Source organism: Cyanistes caeruleus, chromosome 5 (assembly GCF_971803275.1).
Source record: "Cyanistes caeruleus chromosome 5, bCyaCae1.hap1.1, whole genome shotgun sequence".
Taxonomy (NCBI): domain Eukaryota; kingdom Metazoa; phylum Chordata; class Aves; order Passeriformes; family Paridae; genus Cyanistes; species Cyanistes caeruleus.
In genome coordinates this window covers 79,493,527-79,516,162 of record NC_141705.1, presented here as the reverse complement: position 1 = coordinate 79,516,162, position 22,636 = coordinate 79,493,527, and the positions used below count along the sequence as shown (strand labels likewise).

The window sequence follows — 22,636 nt, the reverse complement described above, 5'->3', positions numbered from 1 at the left end:
ATAATTAGCTGTGTGAGCTCCTCTTGACTGTCTGGTTCTTTGTGTGCTTTTCAAAAGAGGCTGAATTGAAGTCAGAATGGGGATCTCTTCAGGTAAGCCTAACTGTTTTGTCTACCTGTAGTTAATCTTTATGATTGCCAAGGAAAAAGCTCTGTATTAACCATATCCATTATTGGAGGGGGATGATAGATCCTTATGTATCATCCTGGTTTGGGAGTGCATCTGTTGGTGAATATGTGCATTGCAGTGGGCAGTGCAAGATCCAGGCTGCAGTCTTCCAGCATTCATCACTGGAGAACTGGAGAAAAGAGCTGTGCCAAACATTGTTCCTGTAATGGAGAGGGCTCAGCCAAAAGGAATCAGTTCTTAGCCCTTCAGTCTCCAAACACAGTCACTTATCTTGGTGCTGAGGTTTATAAGGCAGACTCCTCTAATGGGGCCATTCCTCTGACTTCCCACAGTAGACATAAACATAGAAAAACTGCTCATCTTCAGGCAGGCACTGGTTAAGTGAATTGCACCTTAAAAGTATGTGACTGTTGTTCATAAATTGTTTCCAGAGTGACTAAGATCAAATATAAATATTTGTATTTGGTCAGATCAGTCCTCTTCCATTTTCCATAAGTGAGTGCTGTTGCTTTTCTTACTTTCTTAGCAACATTGGTGGCCTAACCTTTGGTTTAATGTAGTTCTGTTTAATAACAGATTTCCCCACTAAGAGCTAATTGTTTATTCCTTGTATTAAATTAATTCACATTAATCAGCGCTGCTTAAATTATTGCAGTTGTTTAAAACCCATTAAGTGTCTTTTCACCCTGTGCATCACACATGGAAAGAAACCAGAACTTCCCAAGGTAAAGCAGACTTGGCTATAAATTTTAAAAATCCAGTCATGTGGCTGTTCAGTTTTTCTTGCATAAGAGTGACCTAAATATTTGCCTCAGAAGAGAATCTTCCATATATATTGTGTTAAAGCAGAAGGGCCAAAAGGTGCAGAGAGCCTAAACTGACAAGACAAAGGATGGTCCCTGTCACATGAGCAAGTCCAATTCTTTAAGTTAATTGCTTTTTTATCCATAGGATCACGTAGAAGGTTATCAAAAAAGAAATGACAGATGTCATCAAATGTGTCGGCTGCAAAATCACTGAGGTGTAACTCTTTCCTTCGGGGAGGTTCAAAAAATCTTTTTAATCACATCTTTAAATTACATAAGAAATTAATGATTACCAACTTTTGTTCTGCTAAATCATTTTGCATTCCCAGTCTGTTAGCTCTAATACCTGTATACCACAGTGGAATGTGTCTGCTGTGTGTGTACATTCTTTCTTAATCTGACCTGAAGCTCCTAAGGTATTTCATACTGACTTGTTGGAAATAGAAGGTAAAAAGTGCATTCAGTTCTTCAGAAGTGTCGAGGAGAAGGAAAATTACTGACTGGGGTGTCTCTGTAGTTGTCTGATGCCCTAGCAAGGCTGGTTTACTTGAGCATATCGTGTCAGCTGTAGTAGTGTGGAGTGTTGCTGTCTATTGTGAGACAGTAGAGAATTAGAATTAGATTTCAGAACTAAAATACAACTTTAAAAGAAGTTATAAAAATTGTCTTACATATTTTATGGGCTGCTACCAGCATAGAGTACACTCTAGCAGACAGTCACCATAACATCTAACTTGTAAAAGCAGTTTGGTTTATGTGCCAGCCTCTGTGAATTTTAATTTAGTCAGATGGATGCAACTGCTGCTCAATAGAGCCCAGCTCTTTTTGTTGAAATCGTACTGGTGCTGGAAATTGAAAGCAGGATAAAAATCCTCTCCCAGAGCAAGGGGTCTGCAGAGGGGCCACGGGGACACAGAGGAGCTGGCTCTGCTTTGGGTGTGACACTCCTGGGGCTGCATTGCAGAGCAGTGCTGGGAATTCCTCGTGTTCTTCCTCCTGTTCTGCACCTGTGTGAGCTGGACACAAGCAAATCCATGGAATAAGCTTGGTGCTGAGTTTAATTTAGCAGTTTATTCATGGTGGATGATGACAAAAATCGTGCGGTTTTGGTATTGCAGCCTTCATTCCTGTAAATTCAGTGGTTTGCATTAGTTCTGCTTTTGCTGAAATTCTTGTTTGTTTTGTCAGGTATTTTGTAATTGGTTTTCTTTAAAAAATTCATATTTGGATTTTTTTTTTCCCTCAGTTTAGTTTTGCAGAACTGGAATAACTGAATCTCATGGGGTTTTTTTGTTTGGTTTGGTTTTTCGTTTTAATGCTCTGACACTGCACATGGAAACCTAAAAATGTTTCATGTGGACCTAGGTCCTGAGACAGTGATATGTCAAGGATTGCACCATCTCCTACTGTTACAAATTCAGTGGCAGGTAGCTAAGAGAAGAAAAATGCATTTCAGTTGCAGTTTTTTATTATCAGAGAGACTGCAGAAAGTGTTTCTTGGCATAGTAAATCCCATGAGATCTTTGAGGGCTGATTCGCTTCAAGCTCTTGCACCCCAGCACCGGCTCAGACTGTTGGTTATACACTCCTTGGTTTTCTTCAGGATAGAACCAAAGTAAGGAAATCACAGCTTCTGTCAATCTGCTTGTGCTTTTCCAAGTAAGATGATGTGCACTGTGGCTTCAGTCATCTGCATCTTTCCAGAAAATCAAAGTAATTTATTTTCATTTTTAAATTCCCCATATTTCTCTGTGGTGGTGAACACTTTGCTATCCTCAGGCTTAATGTGACAGTGGTGTCTTCCTGTTCTCAATGGAGTTTTCTGATTCAAGGGCTCTTTTAAATAAAACTTAAGGAATGACACTCCCCTGAGATCAAGTGATCTAGCTCTGAATACTTGGTAACGCTGTTTCTGATTTTTCCCTTGCCTTAATTTATTATGCAGAGATATCTTTACTCTTGAACATAAGGTTTCCCATACAAAGAAATCCTCACAAATCCACCCAGCGTGCCAGCCTGCACTGAGACAATTTTTGGTTCACAGCCACGTGGTTAGCAAGCTCTGTCTTCCTCTGTCTACTTAAAAGTGTTCACTTAGGAATGTAGGTGAGTATTTTCCTGGCTACGATAAAAACCGTGTGTGATTCTGCACCTTTTGAGTGTTGTCAGCATAAACTCTGCAGCGTTTGGGTCGATCCATCTGGCCATGGAAACAAAAGCTGCTCTGCTGTCAGTCCCTCTGTTTCCTTGGATTGCAAGTTCTCTTGGTCAGAGGCTCTTTTTGTTCAGCAAGCACCTCAGTAACACAAACAGTAACAATGCAATACAGCTTCCCGCAGAGCTGCACACATTCATCAGCAGCGTTCCGGCGGCTGCTGCAAGATTTATTCTGGGCTTTTTCAGTGACAAGTTAGCCATCCACTTCCTGCTGCTAACAGAACTGAATAAAACTTTCACAGCCAACAAATAAAAACCAAAGTGCAGACAGATCTAGAAATCAAAGCCATTAACTGTAAAACACGATACCACAAGTGAGCCTTCCACCATCCTGCTCTTCAGTCACATCAAGGAGGCACAGTCTGGTGAGAAGAGAAAAATGAGAGTGGAAGTGGGGACTCCTAATTCATTCTTTTCTTCTACAGTTCAGCAGCATGGGAAGTGGCCTTTCTTCTCCTGTTCAGTCTGGAAGGTCAGTGCAATGACATGAGTGATTCTTGGTGACCATGCTTACAAAACCAAGTAAAGGAAAAGCAGTTGATTGCCAGTTTATGTGTAGCCCTTCATGGAATAACAATTCCCCATCTATTTCCAATTCCAGTTTCTTTATCTGTGCACAGACCATAAAAACCTTACGACCAATTTTTAGAAGTAGTTACTCTTTAGGAGATTCCTTCTTTTACTTTGCAGTCCTGGAGATGAGTTAGTGTTGCTCCTTAAAATGTAGCTTCATATCTGAGATTAGTAATAAATTAAATTTAAAACCACTTTATATTGTGGAAATTATACTGCAATCCATTTGAAAATAGAAACAGTGGAGAGGGCAAATTAATAAGTCTGTGTCTGTGCAGAGGAATGCTCCCCACATTTATTCCAAGCCAGGTCAGTAAATCCACACGACAAAGGCCCTCCAGAGGAGACAGGTTAGGTTTGGGAGCACTGCTTGTATTTTTGTGGAACTAGTAAGTAAGCTCTTCCTCAAGCTCTCACTTACTTGCCTTTTAGTGTTAGCAATCCTGGGAATAATCCAAGTTGTCTCTCCTCCATGTTAAACTGGACTTGGACTAAGGATACTTCAGAGCTGTCTTTGATGGAATGCTAATAGCCCTCAAAAGGAGGCTGAAAATCAATTTAGCATTTCTATAAAAATTATTATTTTATGCTGCAAGATGTTCTTCTTGTCCTTTTCCACTGCCATTGTTAAAGGTAATAGAAATGTTAAAAATGGCAATCCTGAAAATACCCTAAAACAAGATGAAAATGTATCTCAGTTTGTAATGTAAAGTGGTTTTAAATTCAAACAGACTATGAAAAATATTTTGCATCAGTGAAGTACTTCATCTTACTAACTGAGGAGGTTTCTAGATTGTGCTCAGTTCTGCACAACATGATTAGAAGTATTTGGAGAGTGCTTATAGACACCATGATAGTCAGGAAACATCTGAGCAAAAAATGAAGAAATACAGGCTGAAGAATTCAGTAAGTAAGGATGACCAAAGCAGAAAGCAATAGGCTGCAGATGTCTGCAGGGTATAAACAGTGAGGATGGATAAAAATATTTTATGTAAGGCACAGAGATATTTAAGTGTAGGCTGAATAGCCAACAAAAGCAGCAGAATAGAGGCTAATATCCAAAAGGAAGTAGAAGGATTATGTAAGTCTTTAAAAATTAGATTTGGTAAAAGAGTATGAAATATGCTATTGGAAGGAATATGATATTGGCAGGGGATTTGTATTAAGATACGTTCTCAGTCTTGTACAGTAAATCAAATGCAGAGCTCATTTGGATTTCTGTGTGTTGGTTTGAGGCTGCAGGTGTAGACTTTGCCAGCTGGGATGTTTGTCTAGGCACACCTAGCTTTTGTAATCTTGTCTTTTTGATATGCAAGCACTCATGAAAACAGGTAAGGTGTGTATTCACACTTGTAACAAAATCATCCCCCCTTTTTCACTGGACTCCTGGGATTTTCTGCAGTTACATCCTTTAGAGTTGATATTGTGTGGGAGCCAATGAAGCTGTCAAAGTTCTTATTAACTTGAAATAAATTTTTGTTATTTCTGTGTTGGCTACATATTATCATGAAAGTATGGCTTGAGAAAAGAGGTGTCTTTGTTATTTTGTGGAAACTTTCTCCTGGGGTTTTTTTTTTGTAATTTCTCTGATACCAATGCTGATGTAGCTGGGGAATTTCATTCAACAAATTTAAAGCTACTCATAAAAAGAAGGAAAAAACCATAAATTGTGACCCTTGGCTGGTGAGTAAGCTGAACACTGAATTCCCAGCTGTATCTTACCTGGAGCTTTCATTTCTCAGTGAGAAAATGAAAATTTTTTGGTTAAAGATTGGTTTTTTCTGACAGTAAAGGTGAGACATGGAAAAAGAGCTTTTGGTTTTCTTCAGCTCACCTGAAATAGGGACAGAGGTGGGATAGCTATTTTAATTCAGATAGAGTATTGGAAGCCAGAGGAATTCTTCTTGGCTCTATTAGGAAAAATAGAACATCTCAGAAGCATTTGTGAATGAACTGTGACACTGATGCATTGCCCAGTCCCTGGAATAATTGTTATTTAATATGCCAGTGGTGTGGTCATTTTGTTGTGCTTTGCTAAGCAGGAAGAGCAACCAATTTATTTTTTTTTTTATCTACATTACAGGGTTTGAGTCTTCATTCATTTGCACTCTTTGTTCTCTAGTATGTGAAACTCAGCATTAACACAGATGCTGTGCTTTAGTCTTACCTGGGGGGGAGAAATATCAGCAGAGAGGCGAACAAACCCCAAGGTGTTTCTCTTCACTCGGTGTCAGCATTTTAGGCATAGCTTGTAGTCTCCAGTACTTCTTCCAGGGTACCTAAATAGCAGCTTGTTATACCTTAGTCTGTGGAGTTGGGTTTTTGTGGGAAAAGAGTGCAGAAATGTAAATGTGTTGAATTCTGTGTGCATTCAAAAAACAGGTAAATTTCGCTCACTCTCAAGCTTTGATTATTTAGGTAATGATACAGACCAGACTTTGAAATCTTGTTTATTTAATAATGTGCTGAGCAGGAAGCACAGCCTGTAGGCCTTTTGGGGATAAGCTGGTCTTAGTTTGTCCAGGCTCAGGCTTTGAGGTCCAGAGAATTTTACTTTACTCAAGGTAAAATTAAGGCTGATATTTTTCCAGAAGTCCTTACTCAGACTCTCTTGTATTTGATATATGTTACACTGACACCACGTTTTTGCTTTCATTACCTAAAGAACTGAGAAATACTTTTTTTTATTTCCCAGTCTGCCTCTGTCAGTCCAGGGATTAAATTGAAAGAGGGAAGATTTATATTGGACATCAGGATGGAGAGTTTTTTATAGTAAGGGTGGTGAGGCAGTGGCACAGGCTGTCCAGAGAAGCTGTGATGACCCACCCCTGAAAGTGTCCAAGGGCAGATAGGATGGGACTTGGAGCAACCTGGTCTAGTGGAAGGGGTTGGAATGAGGTCACTGTTCCTTTTTTATCTGGATGGGACACGCGGGGCAGAGCGGGAAGGGATGGAGGTGCTTTGGAGACCTGACATGGACAACAGGCAGCAGCATGAGACAAGCTGTAGGCTATTGCACCTTGGGAATAGCAGTTTTGGAATGAAATCTGTGTTAAACTAGGATTTGCAGAACGTCACCTTTTGTGCATGAGCCGTGGTCTAAGGTAGGCCTGAAACTGCACATGGAAAACATGGGTGTTTGTGCAGGGGAATGTGGCCACGGCCAAACTCAGAGCAGAGCTGGTGCAGTCAGCATCAGCTGAGCCCCCGAGCTCTCTGCTGCTCAGAGATCAGGCCTTGCCCTTCCTCCAGAGCTCAGCCTTGCAGGGGTTTCCAGCCACAGCTGGCAGCAGAAATGCAGTCAGGGATCAGGATCGGGATGTGCTGCAGCCAGAGCTCATGGACAGCCCGCCTCGTCCTGCAGCCAGATCCGCCTGCTGCCTGCAGCGGGAGCTGCAGCTGGAGCTGGCCTGTGAGGAAGCATTAAATAAGGAGCAAATGTGCTGTTGATAATGAATGTGGAGCTGGGAGCTCGGATCACAACCTCTGTCCTTTCTGAGCTGGGTGACTATAAAATACATGTCCACTTAGACAGAGCAGCCATGCCGCTGTTTTATCTGTGACAGAGCACTGTGCACCCTTGCAGACAGGGTGTGAAGCTGTAGGAGCGTGGCCTGGTTAATGAGGGGTGCAGAGGTGTAATGCCGAACATTTCCTGGGAGCCAGACAAGTGTCAACACAAATCAATGAACAATAGAATTGTTAGAATTTATCTGCTGCTGGTGGGGTGCGATGGAGACAGGCCAGACAAAGCAGGCAGAGCAGAGCGGCCCAGAAGTGACCTGGAACAACATCTGAGGGCTGGCCTGTCGTGCTCAGGGCTGAGGCAGCTGTGGGGCTGTGTGTGACTGCAGCTCAGCTCCCAGAGTGCTTCCACTGGGGCTGGCAAACCTCACATTCCCTCCGTACTGACCATCACCAGTTCACAAGAACTTAAAAATGCCAAGAGGTTCTAAGTTCATTTTAGAGCCACTTCGGTTTTAGTCAGTTCTGTTACATTCTGAGAAGTCATCTCTTAATACTTGGTGTTACATAAGCAGGTCAAGTGTTAGGTGAAAATGTAGCCAGCAAGGTTTCTATTGAATCCTATCTGACCAAAATCCAGGGGAAAACAGGTAGCAGTAGGGTGTTGTCTTATTTCTGTTTCAACTGACCTGGGATTTTTTTGGCCTTTAATTAAAAGAAATGCAGCATTTTATTTCTGCTAACTGCAAAATAAGGAGATCGTTTAGCTGTTTAGTAACAGTAACCTCTTTCATCTAAGTACAGTTTAATTAAGAGCTAATAAAGCAGAAGTTCAGACAGAACCCTGAAAACAGCATGCTAATTACATTGCTTTATTAAATACTATTGGCAGCAAGTATTTATAACCTTCAAGTTACCTTGCCGTAATTAGCTCGGTTCTCATTATCTGGTGCCTCAGCCTCCAAGAAGTGAGAAGTTGGTGAAGGAAGTTAGAAATATTTCTTAAATCTCTTGGTTGTACAAATGATTTACCTAGATGAAAGAGCCTAATTACTTGAAAATACGTACTTGCACTATCATCAAGATCATTATTGTATGTGATAAAAAAACAACTCTAAAGGAAGACCCAGTGACATTTAAAACAGTGTGTCCTGATGAAAAAACTTTTGATTGAAATCATTTGAGCAACGTTTCTAAAGTGGCTTTTTATGTTTTAAGGATTCTTCACTGGATGCATAAGTTTGGACACCTAAGATGAAGTTGTGGCTCCTGAAGTTTTTTTTTCTGTTGGACACTGAAGAACTTAGTGGGCACATAACTGGGCTTCAGCCTGATACTTCATTGGCACTTAGGGGGAAAATTGGGTTACCTGTTCTCCACCAGCCATACACTTTGCAGAATAAGCTGAAGGTTTTCTTTGTTTTTTCTCTTGCCCTCTCTGTAATGTCAGCTCTGCTAAGAGAGTGCACAAAGGCAAATTAAGCTTTTTGTCTTTAGGATAGATAAAATGTTTTTTTCAGGTACATCCTTATACTCAAAGCAATTATTCTTATCAATTGTTTATAGTAATGGGTGTCAAATTGCTAATCTTGGAAATCCAGAAAGAGTAGTCATTGCATTTTAATGATGTACCAAAATACATAATTTATCATGAAGGAATCATTTTTCCTCAGAAGCAAAACAGTCCAATAAAATACTGATTCCCAGCCATTTGGGCTGGACCTTCACTGAGGCTGTCTTCTGTTCCTGCTTGTCGTGCTGCTTCCCAGCACCCCAGGTTCTGCAGGAGGGGGAGTTTGAGGGAGGCAGGTGGTGTGTGAGTACCCGAGCAGATTCTGCTGCAGTCCCAAAAAGTGCAGAGTGAAAGGACAGCACATCAGTTTTGGCTCATTAAACCTCTCTCCACCAAGAAATCCACTCAGAAAATGGCTTGAGTTCTGTTTCTTCCCTCTCATGTAAGAAATACAATGTGGACAAATTAAAACTACTTCTGGATAAGAGCTCCCAGAGGGGATTGCTCTGCTTAACTCAGGTGCTTTCACATTACACTTGTTATTAATTTGTCCTTCTTTTTCAGAAGCTCCTTGCCTTTATTGAAGAGCCAACACAACATCAGAAATTTTACTCAAGCAAAATAATTCCTAATTTAATGGCTCCTTTGGTAGTATTGTCAGACAGTAAAGCATTTAAATAAGCAAACATTAAGAGATGAGATCTGCTTCCCAAAAAAAGGAGGAAGAGAAAGGCTTTCTGGAAAATGATGAAGCTGCCCTTGCGTTTGTTGCTGACATGAAAGCGTGTACCGATGTGAAGTGTAAGATGTTAATGCTGCAGCACTGTGAGGCTCTGTCTGTCTGCTTGCCAATTTAGTTGAAAAGTACGTGATTACAAGTAGAATTACCAGCATATTGAACTATTTCTCTTTTCAAGTGCTTGAGTTCTTTAGCAGCTTTTCAGCAGGAAAATAGTCATAAATATGTTGGTGTGACTGCACAAAGAAGGCATCCTTCCTCTTTGGTGAACCAGAGTTCAACAAGGCAAACTTGATTTATTCCTTTGATCAAGTCAAGGCATTTGAGTCTGAATATTTGTGTTGATGCTGAAGAAATCACAGCCGTCTGTTCGCTGAAGACAGGCCGACACTTGTAGGTTCTCTGTGGCAGACTCTAAAGCGAAATCGCGCTGAGATATTTGAGGGCGGGAGGCAGGATGGCTTCTTGGCTGTGGAAGTGGGGAGCAGGTTTGAAAACAGGAGTTTTATCCTTGGCTTTTCAGCTGATTTACTTGACCTAAAAAATTGACAGCCTATATCATCTGTCCATGTCTCTGTCCCGTTTGAGAGATGAGAAAATCTGTTGTTTTGCTGTAGGGATAACATTTGTCTATCTCCTGAATTGTAACTGGGCCTTTTCCTGAGATTTCTGTTTTTACTATTAGTGAAACAAGGGTTCTTTCAGCATGTATTGAACACTTACATTTGATTTCTGGCACTAGGAATTTCCTAAACCTAGTCTGTGAGCTTAGGAGAAGTTCAAAAGAAAGAACTCCATTGGAACTGTGTACGTGAAAGGGATTATGCAGCCAGCAATTTATTTTCTTTATAGTACCAGCAGAAATATAACATGTACTTCATAATTATTTATAAACATATGAAGGCTTGACGGTTTTAAAATACAATATTCAGTACTGGTGTATTTATGTAGCATCTCATACAGTTACCCAGAGGGGCTGCTCATAAACAATCATAAGATATCCAGAAAATACCAGCAGTTTACCTTCAGCTTATAAAACAGCATGTAGAAAAGAAATTTCAGGCTTTTAGTCTCCCTACTTTTTCTCTCTTTCTGTCTTTCTGATGGAAACTCACAGTAATCAGCCCTGCCATCTGCTACTATATATTTTTCATGAGTTTTAACATTTTGTTTTTAGAACCTGAAAGATGAGTAAAATGTCAAGTCGCCCAGAAAATAATCATAGGCACGACAACTCAAATGTTAGCTCGGTTTGTCTGTACCCAGAGTGGTTCACAGCAGGTCTGGGGCCTCCCTCTTCACAGGCAGAGCAGGTACACACCCTTGGAATTAGCTGATACATCCCCAACACGAGGCAAGAAGGTGGGAGCCACACTGGCAAAATTAATTCCCAGGGAAGAAGTGAACTTTGTGTTGCATTGTTAGAGAAATGTCTTGGGCCTCTTGCCACCTTCCTCACTCCTCCCTTTGAAAAGCCTGTTTGCCATTCTAGTTTTCCATCCTGCTGAAACCAGACTGGAGGTGACAAGCTGGGAAGGTGTTAGAAAGGTACAGGATAAAACCTTCAGCTCAAGAAATGCTCACAGCTCTTGATGTGGAGGGAAAGAAGTGAGCAGCCCTTGGTGCCACCTCGCTGTCAGGCTGTGCTCAGGATCCCCTCCCCTCCACACGTGTGTCCTTAGCCCAGGAAGGGAATACCTGCATTATTTGCCTCCTACCTTTCCAACCGTGCAGGGACAAAATTATTTCATTGAATAGGTTCTGAGCAGCTCAGGGTTGGTTTTCATACAAATCCTGTGCAGATTTGCTGCTTTTCATTAGAATAAGAAGCCTCCTCGGAGATCTGCACTCTCTCAGCCAAGCAAAAGCCCTCGTTACAGCATTGCAAGGTTTTTCACTTAATATTCTGCTTCATAAGTCTGGAGCTTGTTTTCAGTTATCTCCACTCTGTGCTTCATTTTGCTCATTCTTTAGAGTGTCTCTAAAACTGTCTCTGGGACAGTTTTCAGGCTTTGCAGTGAAAGATGATGATCTTTACCAGGTGAGCCCTGGGGAAGACCCAAAGTAGAGATTGTATGCTCTAATAAGGTAGATATTGTTTCAATCTGTAAAATGGGTCATATTTTAAGGAATTATAAGTTGAGTGTACTATGCCTCAAACGGACTGGAGTTCCTCATATTTTGTTGTCATTGGCATATAATTGTAGGCAAATCACTTACATTATGAAAATATTCAGGGAAACTAAAATTATTGGTTCATATTTTTCAAGGCACTAAGTTGTCTTTGCCTTTCAAGAGTAGGGCAACTGCTAGACCTTTCAACCTTTGGGAATCTCCAGTCATATTCATCTTTTTTGTGCAGTTGAGTACATTGCCCATTCATAACACAGTTACTCTTCTCTGACAGTAGTAATGTTTTCCACCACTTTATTAAGATCATTGTGCTATACTCTATGTTGACTTGGAAAACTTTCTGATGATTTTGCTTTTCTGTTTTTTTCTTGATTTGCAAAGTTTGGAACACTGGGTTTCTGTGTTCCACCTGAAAAACTGAATGAGGGAACAGCAGGGTGTAAGAGCCTAGGAGAAAACTCCTGAATGTAATATGTAAATCTTAGGAGCAACAAATCAAGAAAAGCATATTGAAACCAACAAGTGAAGCTGTACCTGATGAATAATGCTTCCTCTTTCTTCCTACATGCTGGTTTTTTGTTTGTACTACTTTAGTGCAAGTACACAGATGCTGACAGTCAGTATCAGCTCATTGTCTGAGAAATGAGTCAGTATTTGAGGGAATCTGCCATCCACTTCTTTGGTGTGGATAAGGTTGATTTTGCTTCCTGCTGTCACACTAGATTTTTCTTTTTGAGTTGCCCATGAGTTTGAAACAGGATGGAAACGCTGTGGATGTACTTGAGTTGATGTAGAAAAATGTAACTCTGACAGCTGCTCTTCACCCTGGTGAATGGAGCAGTGCTGGGGGGGCGCAAGAGATCTGAAATTCATTCCTGGCTGTGGCCCAGGTTTACTGAGGGACCAGTGGAAGGTCTTCTCTCTGTGAATGCCTTTGTTTTCCTCTCTCATCATTCAGGGAGTAACCCAGCATTTAATAGCTGGTCATCTTCATGAGGGAAATGATGGTTAGTTTTCATGCGGTCTTTAATCTTTATGTGCTAATAAAAATATCTGTACTGCTCTGGCTTACATAAAGAGCTGGTTTTAAATAGCAAAACCAATTGAAAAGGCACATAACTGTAAAAATATTTATATTGTTATATTAAATTTCTCTGCCAGGTTGTATTTTCTACAGGTATGTTTATATGCTGGTTTGTTTTGTTTTCAGGCCCTGCTTGATACTCAGAATCTTTTGAGAGCCCAGATTACAAATTTTACTTTCAACCTGGGATTTTCAGGAAAATTCTATCACACGGGTAAGAATGAAACACTAAAATTACTTGGATTTTGATGGTGTTTTGTATAGTGTGAGGAGAAGTAGGAATGATGGAGTCTGAGGGCCTTAGAATGCTGTGTTCCTGTATAATTTGCTGGTGTGGAACAGATTAAATGCCTCCCCCCCTTTTATTCAAATTAATTCCTTTCAGTCTGCTTTTGAGTGGTCAATTCCACCAATCACATAAAATTTCTATTGATTTCACTGAGGGATCTGTTGAGCTACCACAATTCTTCCTTAGGATTGTTCAGTTTCTACTGTAGAAATAGAGCAATGTATGTTATCCCTTAAAATATTTTTGTTTTAAAACCAGTATAGAAATAACAGAGATAAAAGAGTATTAAATAGGATGTGGGCCATCACAGTGGTCCTGACTGTCCCATTTTGTCACCAGTGCCTCAGCAGGAGGTATTTTAACTGGTCACAGTTTATTATGTTAATATCATTCCTGCTGCTTCCAACTCTTGTAAAAAATATAATGAATGTAGAAACTTGAGAAATGTTTGGGTTTGTTTTTTTGTTTCAATTTTCTCTGCAGGGACTGAGGAGGAGGATGAGGGTGATGACCTGCTGCTGAGATCTGTAGATGAGTTCTGGTGGTTTCCCCACATGTGGAGTCACATGCAGCCACATCTCTTCCACAATGAGTCCTCACTGGTGGAGCAGATGATCCTCAACAAAAAGTTTGCCTTAGTGAGTTACATTTTTGCATTTTTTTATTTAATTAGGTACTCAGGAACCATTAGTCTGTTTAGATTAAAAAAAAAAATCAAGTTTCTGAAAGAATAAATTGAAATACCATTGAAAGGTATTCAGATGACTTTGTGAAACCACTGGATGTTTGGGTAAGTGTGCCACAATTTCAGAGACGCAATTCTGCAATGATACACCTTATATATTCCCTTTGAATCAGCTTTATATAAACTTGTTTTGAAAAGCATTGCCTTTACTAATTATTTATTCACAGCAAAGCTCTGAATCAAAATGTTTCAGTGAGAATATAAGAAAAAATCAAAACATATTTTAGGTCTGAGGATATTGGAGAAACAGTTCACAGTTACTTTCATACAACAAATTGCAATAATTAAAACATGGTATTTGTCTGAAGAGGGAGTCTGGTGTCAAGACATAATTGTATCACAATATCTCAGCAGACACAACATTGTTTGCTGGATTACATCTGCTCTTCTGACAGCCTAATATTCCTTCTTCTTCCTTTTCAAAATCCACTGGTTGCTCTTTAGATGGCAGGTGATTCCTTTGTTCCTGGAAGGAGCAGGGGTATTTGAAATACCAGAACAACAAGGAGTGCACTTAATGGTCGTGTGTCAGTGAGTGTAGGAGAAGAGGATGGACCAAATCAGCCAATTCAAGTTTGTGTTTGAAAACTTGGCTTTTGATTGAGACACATGCTTTCTTTCAAACAAAGATTTCACCAAGTTTGCTGTAAATTGTAGTTGTACAGAGTACAGGACAGCTCTGCTTTAATGTTTCCTTTGAAGAAAACATTGCAGTAGGTGTTAAGATTTCCGAAAATTTAAAAATCTTGTGTCCAGTATTGCCCTTTTATTATGATTCTGTGTACTGGTGCAAGCTCCACTGGAAATAAAATGGGTCCTTGTAGTTCTGGTGTGACCTAGGACACCCTCTGGGATTAGTGTGCAGGATGTAATCGTTGAAGAGTGTTGTAAGGACCATGCATTTTCAACCTTGGCTTATGTAACTTCAGCAATTGCCATTTTCTTCACTACTTTCAGTGCTTTTAATGCTTACAGATACCTTCTATTAATGTTTTTCATGATTAGACATACAGACATAAAGCTACTGGTTATGTTTCATTTGCTCAGAGCATTTAAAGTAATAACAGAGAGGAGTATCCACTTTTTTGCAAGAGGCCGAAATTGCCGATGCCTCGTGCATTATCCACTCAATGTGTGTATTGTGTGGGAGATGCCCAACTGGGGAATAGCAGTCAGTGAGGAATAATGGAGACACTAATTCATTGAAGATGATAGAAGATGATTATTGGAGTGAAAGATTTAGATTACGTATTTATTACTGCCTGTTGTGAAACTTGAGGGGAGAAGCCTTAAAAATCAGACTTTTGTTTATAGATAAATGAAGGAGTTGCAGTGGGATGTTAGAGAAGGCAATTTCTTACATGTTCTGTGAAGATTTTCCTTTCTGATGGTTATGCATGCTTAAGGGCAGTAGGAAAGATAAAAGGAAGAAGAATTGGATTATCTGTGATGGAATTAAATCGTGTAAAGCGGCGTAACTGATGGAGGATCCACTCTTTATCTCCTCCTGCAGTACAACCAGGAGGGCAGAGGTTACTCGCTCCTGTTGGGCAGATTACACACGGTGCCCTTCATGGGTGCCATAAATTCCTGGAAGGAAACAAGAATTTCACCATTCTTTAGACATAGAGAACTCAGGGCTGTCCACTGTGGTTGAACCAGGTGTGTCTGTTACACGCAATAAATGGTTTCACTAAAATCACACACCTGTTTTTCTGGAGGTTTTCATGTTCCTCAGTAACTAGTTTATTCAAAGGAAGAGGTCCAGGTATCAGCCAATGCTTTGCACACACAGTATGATTAGGAAATAGGGTGAGGATGACCATATTGATTCCAGCCATATTAAAAACTCTCAGAATTCAAAGGCAGTGCAACAGCAGTGTTCCTAAATCATGGCAAAATGATATCTTATGGACTGTGCATTCCACTGATCAGACTGTCAAGGAATATCTGCTATTTACTGTTCCTTTGAAAAGTAATCTGAAGGAAAATGCATTGGATGTGAAGAGAATGTAATGGCATCAAGGTGAGGGTGTACACATGAGAAATGCCAGGAATCTTCAAAAATGGGAAATCTGCTACAAAAGGGTTTACTCTACAACATCCTGTAGAGTGTTACACATGTTGAACATGAGAATAAAATAGTTAAGCTGGTTTTTGAAAATGGATTTGTGTTTTGATTGGACTAGAGGGGAAATGCAGTGACTCTGAAATTCAGCTCCTCATCCAAGTGATTAGGAAGGGACATGTAGTGGAAATTGTGGTTTTTGTAGTTGTAGCTGCCAAATGCTACGTGTTGTGTTGAGTATGTGCCAGTGATTTTCTCTCTGACATTGGAGTTTGTGAGCAAATTCCTTGCAAGAACTTGAAAGAGTGCAGCTTTCTGTTTAATGTAGATTGAAGAAACCAATGTAAAATGCATTTATATCTTTCTTCCCTGCCTACTGGTGTTTTCTAAAAAGGCTTTTGTCTTAAAATCCTGTGCTTCATCTTCACCATGCTGCTCTCCATCACCTTCCAGATCAGCATATTTTGATATTACTCTTATTTGCATTTCAGATCTGTTCTTGGTTTTTCACAAACAAAGCATCTGAGAAATGCCAAAACATCAAGTTTCTTAAATTTTTGAGTGCAGCCATTGTTCTGTCATGTTTCAGGAGCACGGTATTCCAACTGACTTGGGCTATGCAGTGGCTCCACACCACTCTGGAGTCTACCCAGTACACGTTCAACTTTATGATGCCTGGAAAAAGGTCTGGAACATCAGAGTTACCAGCACAGAAGAATACCCACATCTGAAACCTGCAAGGTATAGACGAGGCTTCATCCACAAAAACATCATGGTGAGTTGTACTGCTGATGTTCATTTTTGTGCTCTGCCATTTCATGGACAATTTCCTTTGAAGTGGAAAAGCAGGGTATCCTAGAAGTTCACATTGCAAGAAGCACTTACTGCTATGCATAACTAGCAAGATATATTTGACAGTGTCTTGTTAATTAAAATCAGTCTGTTGCTGGTGATGTTTCTGCTGATGAAGGTGGCATCCAGACACCCTGCTGACAGCAGTTAACAGGCTGTTAACAGTTCTAGTCCTGTGGTTAATGCTGGTTCAGAGAGCTCTAGGAACAAGTCCATTTTGCATCATTTAACACAATATGCTGGCTTAGATTTCTGTCAGGTTTTAAATTTGCACGGTACCATTAACTGCAGAAGAGTATTGCCAGATGTGCTACCTCAGAATCTGGATCTGGGTGGGTACATACTTTTGTTTCCCTGTGAACTGTGCGTGGTTGCCCTTGTTTGGCTTCCTGCCGTACACAAATGCGGGCTGGGCTTTGCAGCCTGGTTTAACCCAGAGCCTCAGGAGAAGCAGGGAAGGAAAACACCCCCCACACCACCTCCAGGCTACCAAAGTGCTCTCAAATCCCACTGTTTTCCTAAATTACATAACTCCCAGCTCTGTCACTGACAGCCACGTTTGCCAAAGGAAGGGCTTCTACACAACTGACACGGAAGGCGCTGTGCTGTTGCCATCTGGGCACTGGGGTGGAGGCTATTTCGGGTTCACATCTCATGGGTATTATCTCAGAAGTGTTTAAAAACAGCTTTCCAGAATACTTGGTGGCATGTTCCCAAGTAACTTTCGTTGGGAGCAAGTGGGAGAGCAGTGAATGGGAGCCCTGTGTTGTACCTCTGGCTGCAACAGGCACTTCTGGGAGGTCAAGAGCCTTGGCACAACACTGCCATTTAGGACAGAATTCTGGTATTGTTCTCACGTTGCCATGGATACCATTTCCCTAAGCTAAGTAGTAGCATTTTAAAGTTTTGATCTATTTTTGGGTGAAGCAAATGAAAATGATCTCCAGAAATCTAGGAACAAAAGTGACACCAATCTAGGGTTGAGCTACAGTTTGCTCTCCTCAAAGCAATCACTGCATGTGAAATAATGGGTTCGTGGATGTGCTCAGGGAGCACAGAGCATTTGGGGAAGACAGATTGACTCAGAGTCTCCAAAAATCCCTTCCATAAATATTTGTGAAAACACGTCATTTGAAGACACATAATGAGATTTAACACAAGGACACTGCAGCCAAAAATCTATTTCCAAAACCAGTCATACAAAACCACCTGTTCAGGGAGTCTCAAGCTTTCAGTTCTCCAGGGCAAATGCATCAATATTTTACACCTGCAGGCTAATAGTAATGAACACACTCAGTAAAAACATGGTTGTGTAAGATTTGTCAGAGCACCTCACATCAAGTACAGCTTCATTCCCTCCCTCTGTGAAAAATTGTTCACTTATTTCCTCAAGGAAATCCAAAGGTTTGTTAAAAACTTAGGCAAGTTTATAGCAGATGTACAAATTCCATCCATTTTCTGACAACACAGAATTTGCGATCGGTGATCACAATATTCTCTACATTACAAAAAAGAAGTTGAGAAATGAAACTTCAAGAAATAAAAGAGTATCTACAAAACCACAGCCTGTGTCAAATATTTGTATGCTTTAAAAGTTAATCTATCATAACAATCCCAGTTAAGCTCTATACATGAACACCCATACTCAGCTGTTGATTTTCCATAAGGAATAGGTATAATTGAAATACTCTCCAGTAAATTATTTTCTGAATTCAGGAGAAAATACTTTGAGTTCCTGATGAAAAACGTTAACTGCATTTACTGGTTCTTCATATTCAAAAGATTTGTTCTTGGAATGTTTTTAAAAATAATTTTGCTTGTACTACATATTTCAACAATAGCACAGTTGCATGGGAAGTAAATATTTCTTATAAGGTGAGCATTATTAGCAAAATTTCTCATGTGTCAAAGTAGAATTATTGGTGGTGATGCCTAAGCTGAAGAAACCCCAATTTGCCTTTCCAGTTACAGTTTAAATTTACAACAAAGCCATCATTCAGATAAAAGTGGAACTGATTGATACGATACAGACTGATAATATTTTAGATTATCTTTCACATTATTTTAAAACTTTAGACTTCAAATACTTGGATTTAGGATGAGGTGTTATGGACAGAATGAGTTCAAGGAGGCTGTAATTGTAATTTGATGATAGAGATCAGTCTCCAATTTCAAACAAAATGTGATGGATTTTTGGATGTTACGATTTTAGTGATAATAATTCATCTAGATCAGTATTGGTTTCCAGAAAAGTTTAGAGGCCAGATATACCCAGCAATTAATCTGTTACATGTTACTTCTCTGACTTTTAGCATCATTAAAAGCATAACCCCTTGAGTTTTTTATGTTTTCTTCATACATTCAGGTGCTTCCTAGGCAAACTTGCGGCCTATTCACGCACACCATTTTCTATAAAGAGTATCCTGGAGGTCCAAAGGAATTAGACAAAAGTATTCAAGGAGGAGAGTTGTTCTTCACAGTGGTTCTCAATCCAGTAAGTACAGCAGAATTTTGAAATGTTTTTTAAAAATTAATTGAAGGAAAAGTTACTGAATGTTCCAGGGCTGATCACCTGGGTCTTCCAAACAATAATGGTTACTGATAGTGAGTTCTTCGGCTTTTTCAATTAAGTAAATTACCATCTATATATGTTCTGTTAGTTATACAAAGCAGTCTTCACCTTTTTTTGTCAACTGTTTTGTTAGTAATGCAGCAGTGCCAGCCTGTCTTGTTCTTCACTTTTTACATGAAATAAGACCCCTGAGATTTAATTTTTTGAAGAATTTGAATGTAAAGAACTGCTATGAGTGTTCAGGTAAAGTTCATTTCTCTGCTGTGCCAAAGTCGTGATGCAAAGTGTTGGGAACACTTACAGAGGTGAGAAAGCTGCAAGCGAGGAGGGCTTGGGCTCCAATCAGTTTTGGGAAATTTCAGTTGCTCTCTCATAGCAGCTTCAAAGAAGAGATCCAAGTAAAAGAGCCACAGAGTTCAAAGAAAAGATCTGAGTAAATGAACCACATGTGCTTAACCTTTCATTTATCTTTAATGGAAAATAAGCAAGAAGTGAGGTGCTGAAACTACAGAATGCTGACAGAAGAGAGCAGTGTAGTACTTGAAAATGGCATGGGATTAGGTCAGCTGCCTCAGAACTGACCTTTGAGACAGGCTTTTAGATAGGGCTTTCACTTGGGGTCCAAATCAAACATACAAATAAAATTCTGCTGCTTTATAGAAATGTAGTCACTAGGAAGATCAAAGAGAACAAAACATTTCCAATCAAATCTTTTGGAATAACACCCTAAATATTTTGTGCCCTTTTTTAATCTTCTGCAATGTAATGCAGTCCAAAGGAAAACCATTTCTGAAAGCTACTTCAGCAGTTTATGTGCAGCTGTATTTTTCAAGCCTCAGATGCTTTCAGGCTCTTTGAGAGCAGTTACTGTGTTTTGTTCCCCTTTTTTGTGTTCACATAGCAAAATTAGGAAATACAAACTTTACTTCCTTAGTACACTTGTGGTTTCCCTTCTAGAAGGTGGCAGTGGTTGCAGTTCTGGCTTTGATGATGTGTGTTATTCCAGACACTGGATAGAATCAGTCACAGAGTGGCTTAGGGTGGAAGGGACCTTCAACACCCTCTGCTTCCAGCCCCAGGTTGTTAATAGAGCTGAGATCTGGAAAATTCATTGTGTGGGGAGGGTATTGGCACCATAGCAGCTCTTTGGTAATGTGGGTTTTGACTAGAAGTTGCTCAGTGGGCAAATTAGAAGAAGGCACAGAACAATATTTTGAGTCAGGACAAAATATATTCCACATTGAAATACAGCCACAATAGCCAAAAACTATTTTACAATGTGGGGAAACAGCAAAATTTGAGTGCTTGAGGTATAAGCCTTTTAAATTAAAAGAATTGTGAGAATGGAGGGGAAGACAAGCAGTGAACCATCCATGGTTTTTGATATTCATCATGGAGGTTTGATCATGTCTGCCTGACATCCTGGAATGTGAGTACAGTAATGTCTTTTTATACATTACAATCAGGTCTTTGATTCATGCATTGCTGTGTAGGCTGTGTGATCACTTATTTCTGAAAATTATTTCTGAAAATTATCATAATTGTATCTGCCCAATACAATACAGGCTAAGAGAACAGAATGCATTGTTTTCTAAATCTAACTGTAAATGAATATTTGGCCAAAATCTGCCCAAGACTCCTTCTAAGGAGTGCCTTTGAAAAGATGATATATCTGGTTTGTAAATACCTGACTATAAGGAGTTCCCAAAGTTCTAAGCTTTGCACACAGTCAGTTTAAAGACTGAGGTTTTTATCTTTGTGGGGTTTAGGTCTTGCATGTATTTATGTCACACTTTGCAAGTCAGCGTTGGGCAAAAATTTAGACATTAAAATGAAGACTAAGTAGCTTTAGGAGTCTGTCTGGCATTTTGAATTTCATAAGCTTTCTTGTGTTTTCATCAAAATTGCTGGGATTTCTTTATGTGAAACACCCAGCTGTTGAGAGGATGCAAAAATTCCATTATGAGACATTTTCAAAATGTTATTTTTCACTGATACAGAACTAAGCAGAGAAAACACTACCCATGAATCATTACAGTGTCAGCTAAACAATGTTCTCAATAATGAGTACATAAATAGTTCGTTTCCAAACCTGGAAAATGTGAGTGTGGATTAAATGTTAATCTTAACAAATTTCTTCATTATATTTAATTTGGAAGTGAATATCATTTGTCAAGTGTAAGTTTCCAGGCTGAGACTTCAGGAGCTGGATACCCTACTCTGAAATAGGTGCCCCTAAGAATGAAGCCTGAAATTTCTCAGTGCTTTGCAGTGGTATAAGAGAGGCTCTGCCTCCTTACAGTGTGCTCCATCAACCACCATGCACAGGATAAACCACAAGAAACCACAGGACCGTGTGTGCAGCTGTTCTTGTCATGAGAACCAGCATGATGGCCCTGTTCCCAGAGCACTGTACAAAGCAGATGTTTTGCAGGTAGCAAAAGCCTCAGGAAATGCTGCTCTGTAGATGCTGGGAACCAACACTTGGCTTGTTGGAGTAGCAAATCTCAGAGCTGGCAGGTTGTGTGGTTTGCATTGGTGACTGGGAAGCGATCCTGACCGCTATTCCTGTAAGGCATCCCGAATTCTGAAGTGTCACCAAGCTGAGAAAGAGCCCAAGCACTAAGAGAGCACTAAACTCCCTCTTCAAGTAATATTTTGTGCGTCTGTCTCCCGTTAAAGATCTTGCTGACTGCAGCGGCCCTCGGGCGAGATCGTGCTATATCAGGATCTTGCACAAAATGTTTCACAGGAAAAGAAAAAGCAAGCTTCAGCAGCCTGTGTTATTGGTATACTGGCATTACTTCTCCCACGTTATCAGTTGAATAATTGACATACAGGGAGGTGGAGGGACTGGCACTGATGCAGCCAGGGAATTCTGGGGCAAAGCCACAAGGAAAAGGTGCACTGTAGGAGTGTGTAGTGATGGATATTTTACCCAGTCAGACACATCTCTGGTTTATTGTCTCACATTGTTGCTGGTTTTCATACTACTGTACTGACTTTAAAACATTTCAGCAAGTATTTTTCCTGATTAACTTGTTAGAATCTTGAGTGATTTCAGACTGATCTCTCCCTCTGCAATATCCAGTGAATTTCTTAGATTAGTAAAACAAATTTCTGTTCAATGTTTCTTAGAATGAAACTGTACCAGTTTCCTAAATCTGTCCTTTGAACAAAAAGAGCCATTAGGTTTGAGCTGTGTGTAATGAAGAGATCAGTATAGACACTGCCATCAGCTCCATCACTGCTTCTCAGATCCTTTGAGCTATAGAAGATACAGATCTGGAGCTTTTCTATCCCATGAGATGAATGTTTAAGGGTAACCAACAGTTCATCAAGTTTTTCTGTACCTTTTCTGCCCCTAAGAAAAACAAACAGAATGCAGTAATTGCATTACAAGCACTTCCTTGCAAAGTACTGTGTGTCTGCAGATGGAAAGAAAAGGGAA

General features: G+C 40.0%; 1 protein-coding gene across 16 annotated transcripts in view; it reads left to right on the top strand.

The window, feature by feature from the left end:
* LOC111929010 (bifunctional heparan sulfate N-deacetylase/N-sulfotransferase 3) overlaps positions 1-22,636 on the top strand; it is a 255,816-nt gene that overhangs the window by 214,679 nt on the left and 18,501 nt on the right. For all 16 annotated transcript variants that reach the window (XM_086888067.1, XM_086888077.1, XM_086888069.1 and 13 more), the window contains 4 exons: positions 12,786-12,873; positions 13,432-13,586; positions 16,351-16,536; positions 18,979-19,107. In XM_086888067.1, coding sequence (XP_086744193.1) covers positions 12,786-12,873; positions 13,432-13,586; positions 16,351-16,536; positions 18,979-19,107 — 558 coding nt within the window. The remainder of the gene's footprint in view (positions 1-12,785; positions 12,874-13,431; positions 13,587-16,350; positions 16,537-18,978; positions 19,108-22,636) is intronic.